Consider the following 14,550-nt stretch of genomic DNA (forward strand, 5'->3'; position numbering starts at 1 on the left):
TCAATGGAAAGAACAGTTCCCAAACACTGGTGTCAGTGCAAGGAATGGTTCCCCATCATTGGCGTCAGTGGGAGGAGTGGTTCCCCATCATTGGCATCAGTGGAAGAACAGTGCCCCATCATTGGCGTCAGTGGAAGAACAGTGCTCCATCATTGGCATCAGTGGAAGGAACAGTGCCCCATCATTGGCGTCAGTGGAATAAATCCTCCCCCGAGGTCCGGATAAAGGCAAGCAAAGAGCCGCATCTGGCCCCTGGACTGCAGTTTGGAGACCACTGGGCTAGAGTCTTTACTGTGATCTTTGGGAAGCAATAACTTTATGTTTACATTATAGCATTGCAATAACAGCATATTTTTAATGGCACCCCAATGCAACTTCTGCCTGACATGTGTTGCAGTGTAAGGTATGGAAAAACACTGTGATTAATGGTATGCTGCCCAAAAATGGTCATGTAGCTCCACAGTGTAAATGGGCCCTAGAAGCATCAAGAGAGGTCAGGGATGACCCTTTTAAAAAATGTTATTGCTTGTTAAGAATATGTAAACTAGTTGAATGTCCATAGTCTGGGCACAGGCACACTACTATTTGCAGATAACAGTGAACACCATCTGCTACTGTAAAAAGTTTACCATATTTTTTTAGCATTTGTGTAGTTGTGGACTTTGTGCTGGCATGTGGATGTTTGTCACAGGTCACCATTCTGCTGTTTAGTGACGGTCTTGAATTGCTGAACAGTTGCCAAATTAAGTCTGTTAGCACTGATGCTTATATAATTCTTTATTTTGCTTTTTTTTTTTTTGGGAGTCAGATGATGATGAGCACCCTCTCTCTTATGTAAACCATGGCACATGAAAAAACTCTCTCAGTAGGTATATTTTAGTGTAATAAAAATATGAAATTATTACAGCAAGGATTTCAGATTTTTGTTATAAGATCTGTTAAAACTGAATTTAAACACCTTAAGTGAATAAAAAACGCTCTGCATTATCTGCGATAGCAATATTTACAGCTTCTTAACATGGCTCATTTAGGTCTTTTTCTATTGACAAATTCTGTTAACAATTAACTAAGCATGGCTTTAGACTTACGGGAATTCAGGTGGAGCAAAGGCAGATTTAAGTGCTCCTGCATAGATGGCGAGAATAGACAGTACAACGCAGGCCAGGAAGAGTGATGCCAACTTATTCACATAGCGTACTCCCACGAAAACAATGACAGACATAAGAATGAGAAATACTGTGCCATAAACACGCATATTGTTCAGCATTGCTGCCGAGTTCTCCGCCGCGCCTTCACCTCTAAAAATGACAGCGTCAGGAGCAATGTATACCTGCAGACAAAGATGAACGGTCATAAAATGCCATATGTAAATGAATAACTTAAATTACTGCACAGGCATTTACTAAATCTGGAGCAGCTATGCATAGTAACCAATCAGCTTCTAGCTTCAGCTTGCTCAGCTAAGCTTTGAAAATGAAAGCTAGAAGCTGATTGGTTGCTATGCACAGCTGCCCTCAATGACTTTTAAAATATATTGCACATGCTGAAAGTGTCTCCTGAAGCCTAGTACACACGGTCCGAATGTCAGGTGGCATCGGATGGTTCAACAGAAACCAGTGTGTACTGCAGCCGAGCCGGCTTCTGTCAAAGAGGCATGACTGGAGTGTTCTGGCAGGGTGGCATCCCTCAGTCAGAACGCAATAGCTCAGCGGGGGAGATCGCTGTACTAACATCAGATAGTTAGTACAGCAGCTTCTCCTGAGCTGTCAGTTTTTTTTTTTTCGTTCAGCCTGCTGGTTTGAACGAAAAGAAACTAGTAGTTTGTACTAGGCTTAAGGATAGGTTCACGTCTGAGTGGGTGTGGAAATGTATGTAAAACACATGCCTTCCTGCACCTGAAACTGGCATAGTGTGAACTTAGCCTTAAATCAAAATTACCTTATGTGCGGCATTATCTTTTTTTGAAAACTTGAAAAAGAGTTTCAAAAATCTAATTGAAAGTTAATGAATACTCAACCATAAAAGTGCTTGTAAAACAATCACCTTGTAAAACAACCTATTCAGTTTAAAATATAAATAAAAAGCAATATTTTTGCTTTTTGCATAGATAAAAAAAAAAATCATTATAAATACCCTTTTCCCTTTTTTATAAGTGATCATATTCCCTCTGTTCTCAGCTGCATAAGAGCTAGGGGGAGGAGAAGCAGCAGCACACTTAGCTTTCTAGTGAATGGCTGTGCAAGGGGTGGCATGTCAGGACAAGTCTCATCATTGGAGGAGAGAAGGCCAAGTTCCCAGCATAGCTAGAGAACTGACCACAGTGTGTTCTCCTGCTTAGTGTGGTCAGTTTTTAATAGGAAAGCAGAGGAACTGGCAGGAACACCAGGGATTTCACATAGAGGAAGCAATACAAAGAGAACAGGATATTTTCTCATACAGTGGGTACGGAAAGTATTCAGACCCCCTTAAATTTTTCACTCTTTGTTATATTGCAGCCATTTGCTAAAATCATTTAAGTTCATTCTTCTTCCTCATGAATGTACACATAGCACCCCATACTGACAGAAAAACACAGAATTGTTGACATTGTTGCAGATTTATTAAAAAAGAAAAACTGAAATATCACATGGTCCTAAGTATTCAGACCCTTTGCTCAGTATTTAGTAGAAGCCCCCTTTTGATCTAATACAGCCAGGAGTCTTTTTGGGAAAGATGCAACAAGTCTTTTACACCTGGATTTGGGGATCCTCTGCCATTCCTCCTTGCAGATCCTCTCCAGTTCTGTCAGGTTGGATGGTAAACGTTGGTGGACAGCCATTTTTAGGTCTCTCCAGAGATGCTCAATTGGGTTTAAGTCAGGGCTCTGGCTGGGCCATTCAAGAACGGAGTTGTTGTGAAGCCACTCCTTCGTTATTTTAGCTGTGTGCTTAGGGTCATTGTCTTGTTGGAAAGTAAACCTTCGGCCCAGTCTGAGGTCCAGAGCACTCTGGAGAAGGTTTTTGTCCAGGATATCCCTGTACTTGGCCGCATTCATCTTTCCCTCGATTGCAACCAGTCGTCCTGTCCCTGCAGCTGAAAAACACCCCCACAGCATGATGCTGCCACCACCATGCTTCACTGTTGGGACTGTATTGGACAGGTGATGAGCAGTGCCTGTTTTTTTCCACACATACCGCTTAGAATTAAGGCCAAAAAGTTCTATTTTGGTCTCATCAGACCAGAGAATCTTATTTCTCACCATCTTGGAGTCCTTCAGGTGTTTTTTAGCAAACTCCATGCGGGCTTTCATGTGTCTTACACTGAGGAGAGGCTTCCGTCGGGCCACTCTGCCATAAAGCCCCGACTGGTGGAGGGCTGCAGTGATGGTTGACTTTCTACAACTTTCTCCCATCTCCTGACTGCATCTCTGGAGCTCAGCCACAGTGATCTTTGGGTTCTTCTTTACCTCTCTCACCAAGGCTCTTCTCCCCCGATAGCTCAGTTTGGCCGGACGGCCAGCTCTAGGAAGGGTTCTGGTCGTCCCAAACGTCTTCCATTTGAGGATTATGGAGGCCACTGTGCTCTTAGGAACCTTAAGTGCAGCAGAAATATTTTTGTAACCTTGGCCAGATCTGTGCCTTGCCACAATTCTGTCTCTGAGCTCTTCAGGCAGTTCCTTTGACCTCATGATTCTCATTTGCTCTGACATGCATTGTGATCTGGAAGGTCTTATATAGACAGGTGTGTGGCTTTCCTAATCAAGCCCAATCAGTATAATCAAACACAGCTGGACTCAAATGAAGGTGTAGAACCATCTCAAGGATGATCAGAAGAAATGGAAAGCACCTGAGTTAAATATATGAGTGTCACAGCAAAGGGTCTGAATACTTAGGACCATGTGATATTTCAGTTTTTCTTTTTTAATAAATCTGCAACAATGTCAACAATTCTGTGTTTTTCCGTCAATATGGGGAGCTATGTGTACATTCATGAGGAAGAAGAATAAACTTAAATGATTTTAGCAAATGGCTGCAATATAACAAAGAGTGAAAAATTTAAGGGGGTCTGAATACTTTCCGTACCCACTGTACATGTACATGGTATAGCAGGCACATATTAGAAATATGAAATGTTGGAGTAACAAATGCTTTAAAACAAACAAACATACCAATCTATCATGGTTTAAAATTCATTGCTAAATAGTTAAAAGGGGAATATTAAGAACACTTGAAGTGATTGCAAAGGCTATTTTTTTTCTCCTAAAATAAAAAACATGTCATATATACCTGCTCTATACAGTTTGTTTTGCACAGATCAGCCCTGATCCTCCTCTTCTCGAGTCCCTCTTCATCTCTCCTGGCCCCTCCCTCCTGTCAAGTTCCCCCACAGTAAGCAGGTTGCTATAGGGGCACCCAAGCTCAGTCACAGCTCCCTGTGTCCATTCATATACTGAGCCCTGTTCCTGCCCCGCCCCCTCTCTCTCTCCCGATGGGCTAACTGACTGATTGACAGCAGCGGGAGCAAATGGCGCCACTGCTGTGACTCATCCAATCAGGAGGAGAGTTCAGGACGGCCAAGGAACTCGTGGACATCGCTAGAGGAAGTTGGGGCTCAGGTAAGTGTTAGGGGATGCTGGAAGGCAGCTGCTGCACACAGGTTTTTTATCTTAATGCACAGAATGCATTAAGTTAAAAAAAACTTCTGACTTTACAATCCCTTTAAAGCAAAGTGGTAGCTGCATTAATTTTCAGTTTTTATATTTCGTTTTTTACCTGGTGATCCGGCCATTAAGGTAATTAAGTATAGTAAGCAATTAAAATATAGTGTGCCTCCTTTCAATGCAGAGTGACCAGCGTGCCCCATTTCAATGCACAGTGACGAGTGTGCCCCCTTTCAATGCACAGTGACCAGCGTGCCCTCTTTCAATGCACAGTGACCAGTTTGCCCCCTTTCAATGCACAGTGACCAGTGTACATGCCCCCTTTAATGCAGTGACCAGCATACATGCCCCCTTCAATGCAGAGATCAGTGTACATGCCCCCAATGCAGAGACCAGGATACATGCCCCCTTCAATGCAGTGACCAGCATACCATTCCCCCAATGCAGAGATCAGCGTACATGCCCCCAATGCAGACACCAGCATACATGCCCCCAATGCAGTGACCAGCATATCATTCCCCCAATGCAGTGACCAGCGTACATGCCCCCAATGCAGTGACCAGCATACATGCCCCCAATGCAGAGATCAGTGTGCGTGCCCCCTTCAATGCAGTGACCAGCGTACATGCCCCCAATGCAGTGACCAGCGTACATGCCCCCAATGCAGTGACCAGCGTACATGCCCCCAATGCAGTGACCAGCATACATGCCCCCAATGTAGAGATCAGCATGCGTGCCCCCTATGTAGTGACCAGCATACATGCCCCTAATGCAGAGATCAGCGTGCGTGCCCCCAATGTAGTGACCAGCATACATGCCCCAATGCAGAGATCAGAGTGCGTGCCCCCAATGTAGTGACCAGCATACATGCCCCCAATCCAGTGATCAGCGTGCGTGCCCCCTTACCTGGAGCAGCAGCGGCGGCGAATGGTTTCTTCTCAGTCACGGTGACCGGCGGTGCGTCTCCTCCAGTCCTTCCGCTCCCGCCTCCTCCTCGGCCAATGGCATGGGGTTTGCCTTGCGGCCAATCAGGAAGCACGTATCGGACACGCTTCCTGATTGGCCAGGAGGAGGATCGGTGTGACAATAGCGAATTTTCATTCACTTTTGTCACACAATGGGTGGGCTCGGGACGCACTGCTCTGCGCCACGGGTCCACCCTTTACATCGCCCCATTAGAGCCTCTGGCTCTAATCAGATGATGCCAAAAAAAATTGAAAAAAAATCCCCATTGAACTCCATGCATCCGGCGCCCCTGCATGCAGATTAGGGGGCCGGACACATGGATGGGGGGGGCCGCGCCCCTGTGCCCTCAGTACACCGGCCGCCACTGCTGGTTGTACTGAAGTAAAATCGATAGAGCAACCCTGCTGAACCAGCTGAGATCCAATCAATCTTTTCAGCATTTTTTAGCAATCATAAAAAGTTTTTTTGGCTTCCTTTTAGGATAAAGTGTTCACATAAATAAATAAGAGATGACCATTGTAAGGCACGCCTGTCTGCGTTAAGTGGTTTGTGTCAACCCTTTAACTGCTACATTTGGGGGGGGGGGGGAGAGACTGCATTTTATAAAGTATATATATATTTTTTTGCCTTTTGTACCACTTTAAGAAAAACAGGCAGGTATACCATTGGGTGCTTGGTAATATTTATGGTGTTTAAGGGATACATACATTATTATACTAAATGACCTATGCCCCCCCCCCCCCCAGCAGAAATCACATGACCAATGCTTCTTAGTGTTGTTGTATGACGAATGGTGGTGGGGGGGGGGGGGGAGCCTGGAGATACAGTTTAATGAAGGAGGGTATATACTATATATCACCTAGGTCCAAGAGCAGGATAGAAGGGGGAGGTTAAAGATTTCATCAGAAGTCTGTCTTAAAAACAAACATTTTGTATCTGAGTCTTGGTCATCTGTACCTCCAGGCCAGTACCAGCTGGATACATACAAACAGGGATTGGCAATACCTAACTTGACCTTTTTCTTAAAAGAGTAATTTCCCAACACATCAGCAGACAACAATGAATGGCATGGATGCTGTAAAGATATACGACTACACTACATCTGAAAGCATTCCAAGGCTGCAGCACTTGACTATAGCTGAGGTCAAATGTCACAGGTGTGCATAATGCACAGTATTGTATACAGGCAATATAAAATCATAGATAAGTTGTATCCTAATTAAATGTTTTAAAGGTAAAAGTGAGTACACAATATAAAAATGAAACACCATCTGCCCCTTTAAAAGGGGTCAATGGATATACGAATACAATGTATAATTTACCCTAATTAACTATTTCATACATCAGTTAACGAATACAATAAACCTAATGAAAGTCACCACAGGAAACCTCAATTAGCATGAACAAACAAAAAACAAACATAATAGAACACAGGACAAGACAAAATCTGGGTCACACAATTTCATACGTGTCTCGAGTCGGACAGAAAAGCATGACAATGGAAATCATTGTTTGCAATGAAATGCAAGGTCCACTTTCAAATATGCCCTCTCCCTCTTGCTAAAAAACAGACTGTTTAAAAATGAGAAAAAAAAATGTTCGATCATATATACTCAAATCCCCTCCAGCTTCTACCTACAGTGCCTAGACGAGGCTGGCGTCATCACTGTGAGATCTGGGGAGTGTAGAGAAAAAAAAAAAAACAAATGTCTCTCATAATATGCTGCTAATACTGTGCTGCGGTGTCTTCTCATGAGACTCAGGCTCCATTCACACTTGTACGACTCTAAAGTTGCACCGACTTTGGAGTGCAACTTTGATGCAACTATGGATGGGTGCAACTTGAATATGACTTTGAACAGTGATAATGGACAACTGTTGCATTGTATTACATTCCGGTACAAGTTTGATTCAACTTGAGGGTTAACATTGAATTCTATGGCCTTCAAGTTGCATAAAAGTTGGACCAAAGTAGTGCATGAACTACTTTGAAGTCACTGCAACTTATATGAATGGTTATCATTGGAAGACATGGGGAACGACTTGTTAAGCAACTTTAATGTCCAAAGTTGCATGACAATTTGCAAAAGTGTGAATGGAGCCTTACAAGTACCTACCATTCTTAGCATCTCATCATTAGGATGAGGACATTACCCTCTGAATCACAGAAGCTAGTGGAAAGATAAGTATTATATCTATTTTCCCCCCTACACAGGGATTTTTACACTTTAAAAATCAGAGCTTGCATGATGTGCAAGGTCTGCTTTGAGGGGTCTACAGGCATTAGAAAAAAAAAGTTGACACTTTAAAGGGAGATTTACTAACACTGGAACAGTCAGAATCTGGTGCAGTTGTGCACGGTAACCAATTAAGCTTGGCAAAAAAACATGGAATCTGATTGGTTTCTATGCACAGCTGCACCAGATTTTGCCTGCTCCAGTGTTAGTATATCCCCCCCCCTTTCTGGGCAGTTACTATCATGTCAGGCTACATTATTGTCTATATGCCCACTGTGACCCCCTGGCAACATGCCCTGGCCAAGCCTGCTCCTCTGGGAAAGGAAAGATCCAGTTGGACTCCCTTGGATCTGCTTTATTGGCAGGAAGCAAAGGCATTCAGGACAGGTTTTATGACCGGTCTGATTTTTCCCACACAGCTGCCAGCCCAGCCAACAGGTTGGGGAACGTATAGCTTTAAGATTGATGGCCAACCACTTTAGATCACCTTACATCAGTCTACTACTAGCTATGTAACCTTGCATCTATTTCACTACACAATGGAAAAAGAAGACAAATATAAAAAGTTTCTTCCACCTAGTGGATTTTTTTAAATATGTATAGTATCTCACAAGAGTGAGTATACCCCTCACATTTTTGTAAATATTTTATTATATCTTTTCATGTGACAACACTGAAGAAATTACACTTTGCAACAATGTAACGTAGTGAGTGTACAACTTGTATAACAGCGTAAATTTTCTGTCCCCTCAAAATAACTCAACACAAAGCCATTAAGGTCTAAACCACTGGCAACAAAAGTGAGTACACCCTAAGTTAAAATGTCCAAATTGGGCCCAATTAGCCATTTTCCCTCCCTAGTGTCATGTGTCTCGTTAGTGTTACAAGGTCTCAGGTGTGAACAGGGAGCACGGTGGCCAAGACCATGTAGCGGTTTAACAGGACAGGTTCATCTCAGAACAGGCCTCGCCATGGTCGACCAAAGACGTTGAGTGCATGTGCTCAGCGTCATACCAGAGGTTGTCTTTGGGAACTAGACTAATGAGCACTACCAGCATTGCTGCAGAGGTTGAAGGGGTGGGGGGTCAGCCTGTCAGTGCTCAGAACATACGCCGCACACCGCATCAAATTGGTCTGTATGGCTGTTGTCCCAGAAGGAAGCCTCTTCTAAAGATGATGCACAAGAAAGCCCACAAACAGTTTACTGAAGACAAGCAGACTTTACAAGTCTGCAAGCAGGATTAGAAGACAAGCAGGATTACTGGAATCATGTCCTGTGGTCTGATGAGACCAAGATAAACTTATTAGATTCAGATGGTGTCAAGCGTGTATGGCAGCAACCAGGTGAGAAGTACAAAGACAAGTGTGTCTTGCCTACAGTCAAGCATGGTGGTGGGATTGTCATGGTCTGGGGCTGCATGAGTGCCACCAGCACTGGGGAGCTACAGTTCATTGAGGGAAACATGAATGTCAACATGTACTGTGACATACTGAAGCAGAACATCATCCCCTCCCTTCGGGGACTGGGCCGCAGGGCAGTATTCCAACACGATAATGACCCTAAACACACCTCCAAGACGACCACTGCCTTGCTAAAGAAGCGAAGGGGAAAAGGTGATGGACTGGCCAAGCATGTCTCCAGACCTAAACCCTATTGAGCATCTCTGGGGCATCCTCAAATGGAAGGTGGAGGAGCGCAAGGTCTCTAACATCCACCAGCTCTGTGATGTCGTCATGGAGGAGTGGAAGAGGACTCCAGTGGCAACCTGTGAAGCTCTGGTGAACTCCATGCCCAAGAGGGTTAAGGCAGTGCTGTAAAAAAAAAAACAAATTGGTGGCCACACAAAATATTGACACTTTGGGCCCAATTTGCATATTTTCACTCAGGGGTGTACTCACTTTTTATGCCAGCAGTTTAGACATTAATGGCTGTGTGTTGAGGAGACAGCAAATTTACACTGTTATACAAGCTGTACACTCACTACTTTAAATTGTAGCAAAGTGTCATTTCTTCAGTGTTGTCACAAGAAAATATATAATAAAATATTTCCAAAAATGTGAGGGGTGTACTCACTTTTGTGAGATACTGTATATTTTTGACTAATACAACAAATCTTTAGCTTTCACTTGTTAAATTGTTGATAAACTCTCAGTGACTGCTGTCGATCATAATAAACTCTATAAAGTAACTGGAACTGTTGCTTGTCCTGAAAGGCAAACCTTGGTTGCCTCTTCTAAAATGTGTTCATACACTTGAGAGGCTGGTTATTCATCCAGGCATGATCTTACTGCCCTGAGGGCAAGGTGTTTCTGCAATGCTGCACTCTATAAACTTGTAGGTTCAGTTGTTTATGGGAATAAGGCAGGCCATACATTTTACAATTGTATACAAATGTTCTTTTCTTCAACCACGGGTTGAAGGGCCGGTTCACACTTGTGCGATGCGGGAAGGCTGCGAATTTGCAGCCTGTTCCCGCATCGCATCCGCACAAGAGGCAGTTCACACTGCCATATGCGATACGCAGGGGGTGTCAAATAAATGTTAACGACACCCCCAGTTTGATCGCATATCGCAGTGCGATCTGACAGTTCGCACAGTATCGGATCGCACAAGTGTGAACCACTGTGCGATCCGATCCTGATGCGGCTGAAAAAAAGGGTCCTGTGCGTCTTTTGTGCGGGTGCAGTGCGAATTTCAGCCATACAAAGTGTATGGCTGAATTCGCATCCGCACAGGAGATCGCATGTAATGAAGGAGCAGTGCGCACCCGCAGTAGTGTGAACCGGCACAAAGGGAATAAAATTGCTTAATTCCCCCCTCAACACAGTCAGTTGATGGGGGAAGCCCTCCCACTGTGCTATTGTATTCTGACAATGGGAGGTTTTCCAGTCATCGGAATACAATGATCACTGCTGGCGGTCATAGCTGCTGACAGTAATTAAACAAAATCAAAATCTATTTTTTTTCATAAGCAAACCCAAAAGAACTTTGACCAGTGTAGTGGAGGGTCCTACACAATTGTTGGATGGGTTTTATTTTTCTCTAATATCTATAGGCAGATTTACAACCAACATAATGTATACATGTGTCAATTTTTAATTTCAACCACTTCCAATCCATAGACATTGCACATAAGTTTGTAAGTAATCGTCAGAAATGAAGCAATCTACTAACTATACTTTTGATCAACCATCAGAATTTAGACAATTGTGAAGTTAAAATAAAATACAATTTTATCAACAGAGATTAGATTTTATTGCAGGCCATGGCCCGCTTAAACTAATTTACCTTCCAGTACAGCATAATAAAACTACAGGAAAATGTCATCATGTCTTACCAGGAATATCTCAATTGCTCCAAGGATATACATAGCAGTAGCAAAGGTTGTTCCAAGGTAAAAGCAGAGACCAACAGCACCTCCAAATTCAGGGCCAAGTGCCCGGGAAATCATAAAATATGAACCACCCGCTAATATAATAAAAAAAAAAAAAAAATTGTGTCATAAATGAGACAGTATGACCAGAAGACCATTAGAACTCCAATAAAACCAGATATAACAAAAAAGGAAGGCGAAAGGGAGTCTGAATTTAAACTAAGAAAATAAATTTGTAACAATAGTAAAAACACAAGACATAAAAAAGTCTGCACAGCCTGACGGAGATAGGACTTTACCTGGTACTACCCCATTGGTTGCTATAGCACTCATTGAGATTGCTGTAAGCAATGTCTGAAAAGAGAAAATTTACGTCACGTTTGCACATGTATCTATATTAACCATTACATCCAAGAAATAGGACATATTTAAACACTACTTACACAGCAGCAGCAGGAAAACACAATGCAGAAGGCATGTAATACCCCAGCAGTTCCCACTACCCAAGGGAGACGAAGAAACAAGATAACACCAAAAATGTTTTGTAAGCATGGAAGGTACACCCCCATAATTGTTCCCATTCGAGGTGCCTAAAAAAATAACAAAAACATAGGTGCAGTGATTATAATGTACTGACAAGGTAAACTCAGATCTGCAGTGAAATATTATTTGTACCTTAGTTTGCTTCTTTTTGCCCTCGCTCTCCTCCTCATGTTCCTTTGCACCTTGAGGGAGGTTGGTGTAATTGGCCAGACGGTTAAGGAGGGAGGAAACTTTGGGCCTTGTGTCCATCTCTTCCTGTATGTAAAAAGAAAGACAGACATACATGTATCTTGTATGTTACATACAGCAGTGAATATTACAAGAAAAAAAAAAAAAAAAATCAAGCTTGAGCGGTCACTCTTGAAATACAATTCAAATACAATTCAAGTTTACACAACTCATTCTTTGAGTGTTGTTATAAAGAAAATTCCATAAAGAAAGGTATACAATACAAATCACAAGAACACCATTCATTCTAGGGGGTCATTCCTGATCTTATATTCTACACAGACATACAGTCTCTAGAGCAGGGATATGCAAACTGTGGCCCTCCAGCTATTGCAAAACTACAAATCCCATAATGCATCTGCCTCTGGGTGTCATGTTTGTGGCTGTCAGAGTCTTGCTATGCCTTGTGGGACTTGGTAGTTCTGCAGCATCTGGAGGGCCACAGTTTGCATATCCCTGCTCTAGAGAATATCAGACATGGGAGTAAGTCACACATGTGCAAGTCACAAGCAAGTCTCAAGTCTTAACCTTCAAGTCTCAAGCAAGTCCCAAGTTACTGTGGCGAAAAGCAAGCAAGTCAAGTCGAGTCCCTGCTAGAAATCAAGCAAGTCAAATCATTTATTTTGATCAAGTCAAAAAATACTGATCTATCCCAATTTTCACCTTTAAATCAGTCAAAAGTCAGTGGTCAGGAAAGGTTTTGTTGTATTTTCATTCCTTGCATCTCTTTTTGGTGTGCCTCTTCTATTTTTCTGATCATCTGTTCTATATCCAGTTTAGTTGGAAGGGCCTGAAGCATGGCTTTAAGTTCAGCATTGTGGGTTAGGTTCTGTGCATGTATACAAGATATATCATTCTCTCTCTGTCCAGCCTCTGGACTTTCAAGATAGTTTTCTGATATAGGGGAGGTAGTCAAAGAGCTAGGCACATCTCCTGACTCTGGACTTGTTAATGCATTACTCCCACATCTTGCCATTTTTGCTTCTCTTGGTGTTTTATGGCTATTAGAAAAGTATCTGTCAATTTCTCCTTCTGGTCTACTTGCCTTAGGTTTTGCCGTGTTCTTCTTTCCTTTTTGTTTTTTAGATAACGTCATCCTCCTCTATCTTTCACCATGGTTTTTTTTTTTTTTGATACTTATGTCCACTATTCAATCATTTTTTAGACCTTTCACACCCTTCACAGATCACAATTCTTTAAATCCCGTAGGACTTTTCCTTTTAATCCCGTAGGACTTTTCCTTTTAATCCCGTAGGACTTTTCCTTTTAGCTCTATGACAAGCTCCCACCAAATTTTTAGTAACTCCTCTAGTAAATTCTCTCAGGGTAAACCAAAATGCAGCCCTTTTTCTTCTTATGTATCTTAATTGCCAATACCGCTTCCTCTACTGCTTACTTAGCAATTGTTGGTATAGTAGCCGGCAAACACGGGACATATAGTGGAGGTAGGCAAAAACAGAAAGAGAAATATATCATCTCACCCACATTCATGTCTGTCTCCTTCCAGTAAGGTTACTGCCCTCCTCCATAAAGATTGCGGGTATAGAGGGAAGCCTGGGTAAGTAGGGCAGCAAAGTCTCTCCTATGCATTACCTCATATACCTCCCGTGGGCAGCCGGTGTGTCTCCAGTGTCCCGCCACCTCCAGGTGTCTCACCTCTGCCGATAGTACAGGGCGCCTGGTCGGGCAAAGCTTCACTTTCCAGCCCCGGTATTCAGCCTCCGTCTCCATCCCCTTCAGCCGGCAATCCAATCTGCTCACTCCTGCAGTCTGTTACCCATCAGGGCCGCCGCTACCTCGGGACCGCCAAGCGGGGCAAGCCGTCCTCCGGGATATTCTGCTCCCCCTCTAACGTCCAACTGCTTCCCCTCCTTCACCCGTAGCGCGGGCTCTCGGAAGGCTGGTGGCTGGGTCCCGGCTTGCTGGCTCTGCTGTCTTACAGCGTCCTCTCGGCGTCTCTGAAAGCTCCGGCGGGAGAGGTGTTCGCCGCAGCGGGGAGTCTCGCAGCTCTCACTCACATGATCACTTCCGGGCACGCCCCCTCCTCCCCTAGTCTCGGGATGGTTTTGTTGTATTTTCAACATTAACAAAACTGCTTAGTGCTTTTTTCTTGGCATATTAAAGAAACACTTTGAATGCCCAAACAGCTCAAAATCCTTCGTCCGGTCAGGTTTCAACACCACAGTCACTAAAAACATGTTAAGTACTTCCATTGTTATGGCGCTTTTCCACTGCATGGAACCGTACCGGCTCGGCACGCTTTTGTGCTTTTCCACTGCGGTACCGCATGGTATAGGGTCGGAACGGTTCGGTACGGTACGGTATAGGTTTGCTTTTCCACTGCATGGAACCGAACGGTACGGTACGGTACGGCTCTGAAAAAACAGTACCTACTCGATTGTGGTTCCAACAGGTACCAAACTGGGACCATATCCCACAATCCTTTGCATGCAGTCACTACTAGCCACTGATTGGATCACACCCACCCCGTTGTTATCCCACCCACTTAACTTTAGTACTACTTTAGTGGAAAAGCAAACCTATACCGTACCGTACCGAACCG

General features: G+C 43.5%; 1 protein-coding gene across 3 annotated transcripts in view; it reads right to left on the reverse strand.

Moving 5' to 3' along the window:
• SLC12A6 (solute carrier family 12 member 6) overlaps positions 1–14,550 on the reverse strand; it is a 131,337-nt gene that overhangs the window by 71,714 nt on the left and 45,073 nt on the right. For all 3 annotated transcript variants that reach the window (XM_082264507.1, XM_082264506.1, XM_082264508.1), the window contains 5 exons: positions 11,892–12,014; positions 11,660–11,806; positions 11,516–11,570; positions 11,181–11,311; positions 1,089–1,330 (listed from right to left, as the gene is read on the reverse strand). In XM_082264507.1, coding sequence (XP_082120633.1) covers positions 1,089–1,330; positions 11,181–11,311; positions 11,516–11,570; positions 11,660–11,806; positions 11,892–12,014 — 698 coding nt within the window. The remainder of the gene's footprint in view (positions 1–1,088; positions 1,331–11,180; positions 11,312–11,515; positions 11,571–11,659; positions 11,807–11,891; positions 12,015–14,550) is intronic.

The sequence above is a fragment of the Pelophylax lessonae genome, assembly GCF_965119305.1.
Source record: "Pelophylax lessonae genome assembly, chromosome: 1".
In the NCBI taxonomy this organism is placed as follows: Eukaryota; Metazoa; Chordata; class Amphibia; order Anura; family Ranidae; genus Pelophylax; species Pelophylax lessonae.